Below are 14,703 nucleotides of genomic sequence, written 5' to 3' on the forward strand. Positions count from 1 at the left end.
CCCCAAACGGCCAAAACGTACTGGAAGCACAGCAGGCTGCTGGAGAAAAGCAGCTGAAACTATAAGGGGTATATATTCTAATACTAAGTGAATACAAGCAATTCTTCGTAACATCCTAAGAGGCTGGAGTAATCTAGACACTAAGACCTCTCTTAAAGTGAACCAGGCAAAGCTTTCTTTCAGTGCAAAGGCCCACAGTGAGAAGAAAACTTAGGAACAGAATATAAATTGAACAGGATGAGGGAGAGAGAGAGGGGGGCACCAGAAAAAAGTAGAAGAGAAGAGCCAGAACATTTCTGAAAAAAAACAAAAAAAAACTACTTTTTGGGAATATTACACAAAACAACAGAAGAGGGAGCCTTGTATATCTAGAAAAGTTATCCCAAGTACATTTTCCCAAGTAAGTTTAGGAAAATAATTTACACATAAAAATAAGCAACATAAAAAGGATTATAACTGACTGGGCATGGTGGCTCATGCCTGTAATCTGGCACTTTAGAAGGCCAAGGTGGAAGGATTACTTGAGTCCAAGAGTTCGAGACCAGCCTGGGCAACATAGTGTGTCACTGTCTCTACAAAAAAATAAACCAGGCATGGTGGTACATGCCTATAGTCCCAGCTACTTGGGAGGTGGAGGTGGGAGGATCACTTGAGCCTTACGGGTTAAAGATGCAATGACCTGTGATCACACTATGGCACACTACCCTAGGTGACAGAGCAAGACCCTGCCTCAGAAAAAAAAAAAAAAAGAAAGAAAGAAGGAAAGAATGTATTGTACAAAAAGATAACTGCAAAATGAAACCTCTCAGATAATGAATGCATACCAGAAAGATATGACCATATAACAGATGAACATTATAGTCTACCATTTTTTTTTTTGAGACAGAGTCTCGCTCTGTCACCTGGGCTGGAGTGCAGTGGCACGATGTCAGCTCACTGCAACCTCTTCCTCAGCCTCCCGAGTAGCGGGATTATAGGCAGATGCCACCAGGCCCAGCTAATTTTTGTGTTTTTAGAAGAGACAGGGTTTCACCATGTTGGGCACACTGGTCTTGAACTCATGACCTCAGGTGATCTGCTAGCCTCCAACTCCTAAAGTGCTGGGATTATGGGCATGAGCCACCACGCTGGGCCATTTAGCTCATTTTGAAATGGAAGGTTATAATAGCTGGGCATGGTGGCTCACACCCATAATCCCAGCACTTTGGGAGATTGAGAAGAGCAGATCACTTGAGATCAGGAGTTTCAGACCAGCATGGTCAACATGGTGAAATCCCATCTCTACTAAAAACACAAACGTTAGTTGGGCCTGGTGGCGTCCACCTGTAATCCCAGCTACTCAGGAGGGTGAGGCAGGAGGAACACTTGAACCCGGGAGGCGGAGGTTGCAGTAAGCCAAGATCACGCCACTGCACTCCAGCCTAGGCAACAGAGTACGACTTTGTCTCCCCTGTCCCCCCTAAAAATTCAAATGAACTAAGGACATTTTAAAAAAATGATACAGGATGTGAAACAGCAACAGAAATCAAAATTTGAAAATCATAAAAATAAGGTAATAGAACTCAGGAAAGAATTAGAAACTTAAAAAAATCATTTCATAAAATAAAATTACACTACAAGAGATATAAAGATGAATAAACACAACATAACGTCGTAAAGAGAAAGGGCAGGCAAAAAGGTCATTTTTAAAAATAAAAAAGAAATAATGGATCGGGCAGGCATGGTGGCTTATGCCTGTAATCCCAGCATTTTGGGAAGCTGAGGCAGGAGGGTCACTTGAATTTACAACCAGCCTGGGCATATGGTAGGACCTCATGAAAAAAGATAGGAAAAAGAAATAATGAAAGAGATAATATGGATTCAAGAGAAAATGACAGCTGGGCTCAGTGGCTCACACTTGTAATCCCAACACTTTGGGAGGACAAGGCGGGAAGATCACTTGAGGTCAGGAGTTTGAGACCAGCCTGGCCAACATGGTGAAAGCCTGTCTCTACTAAAAATACAAAAACCAGCCAGGCGTGGTGGCAGGAGCCTGTAATCCCGGCTACTTGGTGAAACCCTGTCTCTACTAAAAATACAAAAACCAGCCAGGCGTGGTGGCAGGAGCCTGTAATCCCGGCTACTTGGAATGCTGAGGTGGGAGAATCAATTGAACCCAGTGGGCAGAGGTTGTAGCAAGCCAAGATCGTGTCACTGCACTCCAGCCTGGGAAATAGAGCAAAAAGTCTGTTCAAAGAAAGATGGAAGGGAAGGAAGGGAGGGGAGGGGAAGAGAAGGGTAGGGAGGGACAGGGAGGGGAGGGGGGAAGAAAGGAAAGAAAGGAAAAGAAAGAAAGAAAGAGAAGAGAGAGACAAAAATGGCAATATTGAATATAAGGCCAAGAAAATCAAACATATGTAGACTAGGAGGACATAAAAGTGAAAACCAAAAAGAACAGAAAAAAAAATACTAAAAAGTCTAATTTAAGAACACTTTTTTAAAACAAAAAAACAAAGATCTGAAACTACATAGTGAAAAGCATACCGTATTTCTGAGAATACTGACCCAGAACAATCAAAATCAAAATATATTTTGGTAAAATTACTACACATTAAAGAAAAAGATAAAATCCTCCGGGAATCTAGAAAAGAAGACCAAGTGCCTTTTTTTTCCCCCCTTTTTTTGATATGGAGTCTCGCTTTGTTGTCCAGGCTGGAGTGCAGTGGTACAATCTTGGCTCATTGTAACCTTCACCTCCTGGGTTCAAGCAATTCTCTGCCTCAGCCTCCCGAGTGGCTGGGATTACAGGCACACACTACCACGCCCAGCTAATTTTTTTGTATTTTTAGAAGAGACAGGGTTTCACCATCTTGGCCAGGCAGGAAGACCAAGTGACTTTTAATGAAAAGGCAATTACTGAGTCATCAAACTTTCAACAGGAACACATGGCAGTAACATATAAGACACTCAAGGAAAGAAAAATGCATGAGATTAGGATGAGACACATACAGGACTTCCAGGGTAGCTGCAAAGTTTTATTTCTTGATGTACGTGGTAGTTACGAGGTGGGTACAATGCTCCTACAGATTCATTAAGCTATACCTTTGTTTAATTAGTGTTTTCAGTATCTGTGCTTTATTCAACAACAAAAAAGGTTGAAGCGACTTGCATGCATGCATATATAACACAATATGCAGAAAAACAGTGGAAGGAAATATACCAAAGTGCTAACACTAGAACATAGGTTAATAATTTTTATTTTCCTCATCACTTCTTTCTATAGTTTCTAAATTTAATAATCCATGTAAAATGGATGGGGGGACTATTATTTAAAGAATAAAAAACAAATAATAAAGTTAATACTAGTAGAACTTAGATGATTTAACTTCCAGGCTACAATCCATTTTATAATTTTTCACTGCCATCTCTTCAATGTAAAATGCAATATATAATATCTCCTATCAATCAGATACTAACGGCTATTTAAAACTAACATGAAAAACACACATACAAATAAGCCATGCATAAAATTAGTGAAATCAGAATAAATCCTGTGGATTATACCTGTTTCAATTTACTGGTTTTGATACTGTACATACTACAATTATGTAAGACGTTACCACTGGGGGAAACTGGGTAAATGGTAGGGACCTCTCTAACATTTTTGCAAAGTCCTGTGAGTCTATAACTATTTCAAAGTAAAACGTTAATAAAACTAATTTGAAGGTTTATAGGTCCAATATTCAAAGGAAACTATAACACGCTGACTCAAACAAGGGATCCATACTTTTCTAGCGTACTCTTTTTTTCACTTCTGATCCATGGTCTAGAAACCCGAAAAGCCTACTATTTAATAATACAGTCATGCACTGCATAATGACATTTTGGTCAACAATGGGCCATATATACAATGGTGATCTCATAAAATTATACTGGGCTGAAAAATTCTTATCACTTAGTGACATCGTAGTTATAATGTCCTATCGTAACACATCACTCACATGCTTGTGGTAATGCAGGTGAGTAACGTGTTTGTTGTAATAGGACACAGATGTAATAAAACTACTGTATTTGATAATGACAATAAATAGTTGTGTTACTGGCTTATGTATTTTTAACTATATATTTTTTATTGCTATTTTAGAGTGCGCCCCCCAAAAAAAGTTAACTGTAAAATAGTCTCAGGCAGGTCCTTTGTAGGTATTCCAGAAGGCAACAGGAGACTTGGCAGCTCTATGCGTGTTATTGCCCCTGTAGACATTCCAGTAGGATAATGTGTGGAAGTGGAAGACAATGATATTGATGATCTTGATCCTGTGTAGGTCTAGGCTAAGTTGTGCTTGTGTCTCAGTTTTCAACAAAAAAATTTAAAAAGTAAATAAGATAAAGAAAAATTAAAGTTTATAAAGTAAAAATGTTATAGTTAAGTTAAGGTTAATTTATTATAGGAGAAAAAAAATCATGGCCAGACCCGGTGGCTCACACCTGCAATCCCAGCACTTTGGGAGGCCAAGGCGGGTGGATCACTTGAGTTCAGGAGTTCATGACCAACCTAGTCAACAAGGTAAAATCCTGTCTCTTACTAAAAATACAAAAATTAGCTGGGCATGGCGGCGTGCACCTGTAATTCCAGCTATTTGGGAGGCTCGGGCATGAGAATCACTTGAACCTGGGAGGCAGATGTTGCAGTGAGCCAAGATTGTGCCACTGCACTCCAGCTTGGGTGATAGAGTGGAAAAAAGAAGAAAACAAAAATTTTAAAATGAATTTAGTGAAGGCTAAGTAGACAGTGTTTACCCTTAGTCATTAGTAATGTCCTAGGCCTTCATATTCACTCACCACTCACTCACTGAATCACCCAGAACAACTCCAGTCCTGCAATCTCCATTCATGGTTAAGTGCCCTATACAGGTATGACATTTTAAATCTTTTATACTATAATTTTACTGTACCTTTTCTATGTTTAGACAAATCATACTTACCATTGTAACAGTTGCCTATAGTATTTGGTACAGTAACATGCTATATAGATTGTAGCCTAAGAGCAACAGACGCTACCAGACAGCCTAGGTGTGGGCAGAAGTCTGTGTCATTTACATTTATGTAAGTACTCTATGATGTTAGCATGACAAAATCACCTAATGACGTATTTCTCACAGCAGTCCCCTATTGTTAAATGACATGATTGTACAATTTGTATTTTCAAAATATCTATTGTATTTGGATCTATTCAGGTATCAGAAACACTGTATCTGTCCTCAGACCATTGTCAAAGGTAATTATTTAAAATGGTTTTTGGGTCTTTTTTGGGGGAGGAGGGGAGTAATGCAAAAGCAAACTCAATCTTGAGTTAATGAAGACTTCTTTAAAAAATCAGCTTTCCATCGAGTATACCGAACTACCAGGGCTACGAGAGGCCAAAGGTACAGTGGCTCAGGATCTATCTTCCAGTGAAAAGGCAGCTGCCAGGAAAAGTGGAACATCTGATACTGTGAGCAAAAGAACATTCATTTGGAAATAAATTTGGTAAAACTATTTGATTACTTATGTTCCTTATAGGAAGCTAGCCTGCATAGACTTATTTCTAGGACAACAAAACACCCACATGGATCAAGCAAACTAGAAATAATAATATAAATCTGTTCAGAAAAAAAAAAGACATACCACTTCACATAGTACATGTATGCAAAGCAAGCTTACAGGGCCGGTAACATACCTTTTGATAAGGTCTCTTAGGTGATAGGCTGGAATTGCGGCATTCACCACTGCTTTACTGGCAAATATGTGATCAATAATAGCAGAACTGTTTGCCTTAAGAAAGGGAGAAAAGTCCTCCTTTGGTTATTCAGTCTGTTTTTATTGATTAATAGGCACACAGCACTATTTGAATGAGTAAAATGCAACAGAAAACACTATCTTGTGAGAGCCTACATCGCTTTTTTTTTTTTGAGACAGGGTCTTGCTCTGCCACCCAAGTGGTAATGCAGTGGCACAATCTCAGCTCACTGCAATCTCTGTCTCCCAGTCAAAAGTGATCCTCCTGCTTAGCTGGAAATACATGTGTGTGCCATCACACCCAGCTAATTTTTCGTAGATACGGGGTTTCATCATGTTGCCCAGGCTGCTCTCAAACTCTTGGGCTCAAGTGAAAAAGTGCCCACCTTTGCCTCCCAAAGTGCTGGGATTATAAGCGTGAGCCATCATGCCCAGCAAGAGCATACAATATTAACAGAAGAAATAATATACATAATTATACACTTCTAGAGAAGAAAGTTTTTTTCTCCATTTTCAGCACCTAGCACTCTATGAACATCTACTAGATGAAAGAATAAAAAATAAATACCAAAGTAACCATATAAGAATGTAGTTTAATGCAAAAATGAATGTATAATAGGTGACTCAGGGTATCTCTGTGATGAGTCTTGAACTGGCTTTCAGACAGAAATAAGAGAATACGAGGCAGTATTAAAACATCTTATCTGTCATATTACTCATTCTCTAAATCTTTAAGAATATATTTTCTCCTTGAATATTATGCTAACTCAAAATTTAGAACTGTGTACGTGAGTTAAAAGAACTGATACTATCATTATCAGTTAAATATATTAAATACTTACCATGAGCTGCTTGCTAAAAGTATCATTTATTAATCTCAATAGTCTTATGAGATAGATGCCATTATTATCCTCATACTAAAGAAAGCAACCATGGCTTAGCGATGAACCTAAATAAATAACTTGGTAAGATCTTTGTGGTGGCAAAATACAAACCCTAGTAGTTTGACTTTAGGGCCTATGCTCATAATCAGTTGGCAATTTTGCCCCCACAGAAAGTGATAAAACAGAAAAATAATGCTTTATCTAGAGGAATATATTGGAGATCCTATTACTACATATCGTCCCTATGAATTTCACACAAATTTGAATGTGATCTAGTTCTGATGAGCTCTAGGCCAAACAGATCTAGTTCAAAAGACTCAAAGATACTCAAAGCTCATTCGAATCACTGATCTATGTTTGGATTAGCACTAAGAAAGAATACTTAGACTCTTGATTGTCTGGGGTACCAATAATAAAGAATGATACTGATTTTACTCCCAAGAAAGCAATTTTTACCCATACAAGCATCAGGTACATACACTGAGCTATTAAAGTATCCCTTCCAGGAAATGCTACAACAGAAATCAGTAACGAGGTGTTTAAAAGAAAGAAAACTGTATGCTATAATAGCTATACCGTATGTATTAGACGCTCAAAAAAATGCTTGCTGCTTACTATCAAAAACCTCTAATATTTGAATGAACTTTTTGTGGGTTTATAAATGAGGAATTAACTACAGTATGTTTTCAAAGGTATTGTGGGGCTTTAATGTTGTGATAATAGCAGTATCCTTCAGGCTACTGTTTAAGTGATCCTCCTGCCTCAGCCTCCTGAGTAGTTGGGACTACAGGTGTGTGCCATCACACCTGGATACTTTTTTGAGGTTTAATAAATACAATGCTTTGGAATGATTATTGGTTTTGATATTAAACAAGTATTAAAATACCTTTTATAATTTTATTTTTACTAGAGACTGGGGTCTCACTACATTGCCTAGGTTGGTCTCAAATTCCTGGTCTCAAGTGAGCCTCCCAGCTCAGCCTCTAAAAGTGCTGGGATTACAGGTGTAAGCCACCATGCCCAGTAAAAATAATTTTTTTAAACTGTAAAGCAGTTAAGATAACCTATAAAAATTATCATTTAACTCATAAGCTATGGTTGTATTAGTTAACACTTTAGAACTCAATATAACGGTTACTAAGCAAAAGAAACCACTTTTGCGTCTTTAGGAAAATGCATTCATTCAGACATTTTTATCAAGCACTTACTATATGCCAAGCCTAGGCGCAGGCCAGGAACAATAAGAATGCAATACTCACTAGCACATTTAAGTATCATAAATAGAAAAAGATGAGCATGGACAACAGAAAGCAATCAAGAATTCTGGACAAGAATCATCATAAATTGGCCTGGCACAGTGGCTCACAACTGTAATCACACCACTTTGGCCTCGTGATTTGGCAGATCACAAGGTCAGGAGTTCTGAGACCAGCCTGGCCAACATGGTGAAACGCTGTCTCTACTAAAAATACAAAAATTAGCCAGGAGTGGTGACGAGCACCTGTAATCCCAGCTATTCAGGAGGCTGAGGCAGAGAATCACTTGAGACCATAAGGGGGAGATTGCAGTGAGCTGAGATCGTGCCACTGCACTCCAGCCTGAGCAAAAGGGTGAAACATGTCTCAAATTAAAAAAAAAAAAAAAAAAAAAATATATATGAATCATCATAAATTGAACACTCTTACATTGCAAGTAAGAACCCCAAAGCAAAGCACTGGTGAAGTTTACCTTCCATTCCTGAGATCTGACTGTATGTTTCAGTTTCATTCCTGAGAACATTTCCAGTAAAATGATTCCTAGGCTCCACAGATCAACAGCTGAGGTACATTCTGTATCGCTCTGCAGGCCAGCCTGGGCCAAGCAATTTTGTAGTTCTGCTTCTGGAGCCCGATACCCGTCTGTCTGAATATACTTCACATCCTAAAGAAGATAAATAAATATTACAACCAGCAAAAAAGCTGCTCCCTTTCTATCCATCTCTACAGTGTGTTTATTTCTCTAAGAGTACAGTAAATCTACTGCCAAACTAAATGCTAAAAATTTTTAGTCCTTGGTTATCGTATTCTCTGGTTCATTAACTGGGGGCAGTTCTCAGAGGCAAGCTGTACATTTCCATACGGTGCTCACAAAGAAGTCTTCTTTGGATTGTCTCTTACCTATTAGACACTGCTGAAAATAAGGACATTCTGCAAAGAAACAATAAACCATGGAGAATGGAGGATTTGCTGGAACTATCATATGCATTCTGCCATAAGATACAGCCCCAATACTGAAGAGATCAGGAACTCAGCGACTAGCCAAACGTTCATAAAATTTAAAATAGCATTCTATGTAGGTTAAGTACTTTTAATAATGCCAGAGCTCTCGTTCTTCACTGGCTCCTCCTACCTGACCCAAACATTATGTCCTTTTTTTAAACGGTGGCACTGAAATTCTTTTAGTTTGCTGCATCCCCTGGCATTTCAGTATTCTAGATAAAAATGACGTGTAAGTCCCTACTAAACTATCTTGTCAATTGAAAACACTTGGCTTCGACTACAACTGCGAGAGTAAAGAAAAGGTTATTTCTTATTTCCTACCTGATTGCCTTCTTTGAAGCTAAGTCCAAAGTCAATGAGTTTAAAACATTCATTCTCTGCACTCCACAATATGTTGCGTGGTTTGAGGTCCGCATGGACATAGCCCTCATGATGAAGAAAAGCAAGGGCCTCCAAAACATCTCGGGCACAGTGCTGTATCACCCACAGGGAGCAACCCTGGTGACTGGAATGTAAGAGCAATTCCGAAACACTGACATCCAGGAGTTCAAGCAACAGACAGCGTGACGGCACATTTGGAGAAAAGTGGATTGTAAACACTCCATACAAAGTCACTAGAAAAAGAAATTATAATACTTTAAGAATCAGACTTAGAGTAAGTCACCATTAAAGTAGGTAACTGCAATACAAATTTGAGAGAGTCTAGATAAGAATAATTTCCATAAGCAAGCTTCCACTGTAATTTATTTTTCCCATGGATAAGATCTTTGCGCAATTGGGTTATTTTAATAAAAATAAGATGAGACAGCCTACAACAGCTGATTACCATTCACAGATACTAAACATGGTACAATTATTCGTGTTTCACCAAGTACTCAGTGGTGGGTGAACATGAACTTGGAGTGCCAAGTGAAAATGATTAAAAGTAAAAATCCAAAATATAAATAAATAATATTGTTGCATCATGAGGTCCTTTTTTTAAAAAAAAGGAAATTTTAAAAAGAATCCAAATATAAAGTAACTCTTTTAAAAGAAATGTCACAATGTGCAGAAACCAAACTAAAGATTGCTTCTTGATCCAAACAAAATAGCACTACAGGCCTGTCATGGTGGCTCATGCCCATGATCCCAGAATTCTGGGAGACCGAGGCAGGACTGCTTGAGTCCAGAAGTTCGGAGGCCAGCCTGGGTAACAAAGGGGGACCTCCTCTCTACAAAAAATTAGCCAGGCATGGTGCCAGATGCCTGTAGTCTCAGCTACCTGGGAGGCTAAGGCAGGAGGATGGCTTTAGCCCAGAAATTGGAGGCTGCAGTGAACTGTGATCTCACCATTGTACTACAACCTAGATGACAAAATGAGAATTTGTCTCAAAAAAAAAAAAAAAGGAACAGAAAAATAAACAGCTCTCTATAATCTAAATACTAACGAAGAGATTGAGACTTTCCAGACGAAATTTTAACTAATCTTGCAGAGATTCAGCAAGTCCTTAGGCTTACAAAAATTTTTCCTTTTCAATACCAAGGTTATAGTGATGGACTAGTAAACTAAAAAAATGTAGCATCAGTGTTAAGTAATTCTTCTCCAAAATAGGATTATAAAAAAACTCACTCTTCAAATTAAACATGCTACATACTTGCTAGGAAATAAGACTTCTTTAATAACCAAAGTTATAACTAATGATAAGCTCTCTGTCCTGTAATGAAAATGAAGACTTTTCAAAGATCAATCATCAGCGATCATTACATATCTCACATTCTGAATATCTGAGTTATAAAACAGTCTCACGGGAGCAAAGGTACAGCGTTCCTAAATTTCACACTTCTATAAGGGCTCCCATGGAACAGTGAATCATTTCCTCCAAATCTGTACTAAATATATACCAGGTGAGCTGTATGAGTTACTAGCACTAATGTCACAAGCCCTAGACAAGGTTCCCATTTTCTACTGGTATGCAAAGATTCAAAAATTTCCACACAAGACACGACAATCTAGCAAAGATGTGCCTCCTCTCACTAGAAAAGATAGTTCTGATGCTAATAAATGCGGCATTCTCCGATGAGACTCGAAGCAAGATAGAATTTACTGAGCATCTGTGTGACACTGAGCAAAGCAGACCACCAACTCCACTACACTGCAGACAGTAATAAGGTGAAAGGGGAAAGGGGCCTGGATCGGGTGATAGAGGGCTAGACCCGCCTCTCCTGCAGAAGCGGGGGAAGACAGAACGCCAGACAGCGAGAGGAAGAGTGTGCTGGGACTGTGACCTGGGCAAGAAGAGAAAGGAGACAGCGGCAATTACCGATGTTCCTGTGACCCTGCAACTGCTCCAACGCCGCCCTCTCTTTGCGGAAACCATACTCTGCGGCCGAGGCCGCAGCCCCGGTGGTTCCTGGCGGCAGGAACTGCTTGAGGGCGCCTGGGGGCGAGCCAGGGTTGCCGCAGCAGCGCACCCGATACACCGAAGCGGAGGAGCCGCTACCCAGACGGCTCTGTACCTGCCACAGCCGCCCAAAGGCTTCCAGAAAACGCGGCGGCTCCGCGCCCCAGGCACAGCCGGATCCCGCCATCGGTGTGGGCTGAGGGCACGGACACGGGAGCTGACGCGACGCCTGAGGCAGGCCGGCAGATCCCGCGGTCACATCCCCGCTAGCCGGACCAGCGGCTCCGCAGGGAGGGACCTGCAGCCGCCTCACCGACTCCCGGGACTTTAAGCCGCCATGACGCCGGAAGCCGTAGTGCCCTCGAGTCCGAGAAGCCGGAAACGGAGGAAGAGCCTATCACACAGGCCGAAGGAGGGGAGCTCAGAAGGGGCGGGGCCTAGAAGTGATTAGACGAATTAGGTTTGGAGAAAAGGACCCAGAGTAAGAAGTAACCTATTAATTACGGAGTATCTACCATTTAGATAGGCCCACTGTTAACTGCTTTCAAGGTTAGGATAGGATACCTGAAGCCAGAACTGGTCCTTTTCCTTTTGAGGCACCTCACCTGACCACTAGGAACCCAGAAAAATAAAACCTCGCCTACATTTCTCATAGAAAGGATCCCAAGGAAAACACCCTAAGTACAAAAGGTTTACCATCACCTCGAGGTCCATGGTCACCAAAAACCATGATTCTGGATCCCTAGACCTTTGTGCTTCTGTTTGTGATAAACCAAAAATAAAATTCTGAGGCTCCCAACCATCAGAATGGACTTTCTCCTCCTCCAGAGCACTCTAAAACTCTGAAAGACTGGTTTAGGCCATGACTGGAAGTAGGGGTCGGACTCATCTAATTATACTTCTCGGGTTAATACCAACGAAACATTTACAATCTAATTTCCCAGAAGCCTGCTACCTGGAGGGTTCATCTGCATGAATAAAACGTTGGTCTCCACAAGCTCTTATGACAACCCAGACATTCCTTTATTTTGATAACTCTTTCAACCAGTTGCTAATTAGAAAAATTTCAAATCTACCTATAACCTGGAAGGACACATTTTTCCCTCCCCCAACCCCCACTTCGAGTTGTCCCACCTTTCTGGGCCAAATCAATGTATTTCTTAAATGCATTTGATTGGAGTCTAATGTCTCCCCAAAATGTATAAAACCAAGCCGCACCCCAGCCGTCTTGGGCACATGTTCTCAGAATATCCTGAGGGTTGTGTCACAGGCCATGGCCACTCATATTTGGCTCAGAATAAATCTCTTAAAATATTTTACAGAGTTTAACTCTTTTTGGTTTTTTTTTTTTTTAGACTGAGTCTCGCCCTGTTGCTCAGGCTGGATTGCAATGGTGCCATCTCCTCTGCCTCCCGGGTTGGATGTATTATCCTCCTCAGCCTCCGGAGTAGCTGGGGTTATAGGCACACACCACCACACCCAGCTAATTTTTTTTTTTTTTTTTTTTTTTTGGTATCTTTAGTAGCAAACTGCTGGGATTACAGGTGTGAGCTACCACGCCTGGTGAGTTTATCTCTTTTTATTATCGTCCACCTTGCCTATGGCTCCCTCATCGAAAACATTCACCCTGGGCAAACATGGATCTGTTTCAAATTTTTAATTTTCATTTATTTGTTCAATTATTTTATTCATTCAGCAAACCCGTTTATTGAATAACAAATAGACATCTTAATTCACAAACTAGGGTGTGTAATAAATGTAGCCTTTTTTACTTTTCAATCATTCCACTTTTTCTATTTGAACCTCTATTCTGATTATGTGGCAATAACTTATTTTCCTCAGTTTTTGTGTAAGTTCCCAACCAGATGAGATGGCTTATGTAGTGCTAAGTGGAGGGTTTGAGGAGAAGTTGAGGACTAAACTCTAACCTGTCTTCTTTCTTGCTCAAATTCTTTTTTTTTTTCTTTCTTTTTCTTTTGAGATGGAGTTTTGCTCTTGTTGCCCAACGCAATGGTGTGATTTTTGGCTCAGTGCAACCTCTGGGGTTCAAGTGATTCTCCTGCTTCAGCATCCCCAGTAGCTGGGATTACATGCTCCTGCCACCATGCCTAGCTTTTTTTTTTTTTCTATTTTCATTTTATTTATTTATTTACAAGATGGAGTCTGCTCTATCCCAGGATGGCGTGCAGTGGCAGGATCTTGGCTCACTGCAACATCTGCCTCCTGGGTTCAAGCGATTCTCCTGCCTCAGCCTCTGAAGTAGCTGGGACTACAGGCGTGCACCACCATGCCAGGCTAATTTTTTGTATTTTTAGTAGAAACGGGGTTTCACCACATTAGCCAGGCTGGTCTTGAACTTCTGACCTCAGGTGATCTGCCTGCCCCTGCCTCCCAAAGTGCTGGGATTACAGAAATAAGCCACCGCACCAGGCCCCAAATTCTTACCTAAGGGCTATTAAGAGTTAGAGCCTACAAGTCATAAGGTCTCATCAGACTGTCAGAGGTATTCAAACCAGAGCAACTCTATCTTGAATAGGAGCTGGGTAAAATAAGGCTGAGATCTACTTGGCTGCATTCCCAGGAGGTTAGGCATTCTAAGTCACAAGATGAATTAGGAGGTCAGCATAAGATACAAGTCACAAAGACCTTGCTGATAAAACATGTTTCAGTAAAGAAGCCGGCCAAAACCCACCAAAACCAAGACGGTGGTGAAAGTGACCTCTGGTCATCCTTTCTACTCATTAGATGCTAATTATAATGCATTAGTATACTAAAGGAAACTCCCATCAGCACCATGACAGTTTAAAACGCCATGGCCATGGTGGCAGGCGACTGTAATCCCAGCTACTTGGGAGGCTGAGGCAGAAGAATCGCTTGAACCTAGGAGGCGGAGGTTGCAATGGGCCGAGATTGCGCCATTGCACTCCAGCCGGGGCAACAGAGTGAGACTCTGTCTCAAAAGAAAAAAAAAGAAAAGAAAAGAAATTTTAATGGTCTGGGAGCTGCTGATGACTTAAGAAAGCTGGGAGGACTTCAGAGTTTAGCACATTGGTTCCTTTCCTTGTTACTCAGGAGACATCAGAGTCCCTAAGGGCCTAGTGCCAATTTTCAAATTCCTGCAGAAATATCCCCCCAAATTCAAAGTTAAAGAGGGATAGGGAGTCTTTTTTTTCCCCCCAGGGGTGGTTAAGATGGACAATTGACTTTCCTGTTGGGTCTGATGCTGAGTCTGATCCCAGGAATCTTTCTCTTTGGCCAAATGTCACAAGAGAACTAGGCAGGTCACCTGAAGTAGGAACTATAGTATCAGCTTGAGGAGGGATAGAGTGACTTGGGGAGAAAAAGACTAATATATGATCAAAAAGGAGACATTGTTTTGTGAAAATGAGGAAACTAAATTTATAGTGCATTTATTGTGAGCTGTTA

At 40.6% G+C, this 14,703-nt stretch overlaps 1 protein-coding gene across 2 annotated transcripts in view; it reads right to left on the reverse strand.

The window, feature by feature from the left end:
* Positions 1 to 11,646, reverse strand: part of UHMK1 (U2AF homology motif kinase 1) — a 33,075-nt gene extending 21,429 nt beyond the window's left edge. For both annotated transcript variants that reach the window (XM_002760301.6, XM_017966153.4), the window contains exons 1-4: positions 11,197 to 11,646; positions 9,218 to 9,510; positions 8,367 to 8,558; positions 5,696 to 5,790 (exon numbers count right to left, since the gene is read on the reverse strand). In XM_002760301.6, the coding sequence (XP_002760347.1) occupies positions 5,696 to 5,790; positions 8,367 to 8,558; positions 9,218 to 9,510; positions 11,197 to 11,464 (848 nt within the window). In that variant the 5' untranslated portion in view covers positions 11,465 to 11,646. The remainder of the gene's footprint in view (positions 1 to 5,695; positions 5,791 to 8,366; positions 8,559 to 9,217; positions 9,511 to 11,196) is intronic.
* Positions 11,647 to 14,703: the final 3,057 nt, after the last annotated feature.

The sequence above is a fragment of the Callithrix jacchus genome, chromosome 18, assembly GCF_049354715.1.
Source record: "Callithrix jacchus isolate 240 chromosome 18, calJac240_pri, whole genome shotgun sequence".
Classification (NCBI taxonomy): domain Eukaryota; kingdom Metazoa; phylum Chordata; class Mammalia; order Primates; family Cebidae; genus Callithrix; species Callithrix jacchus.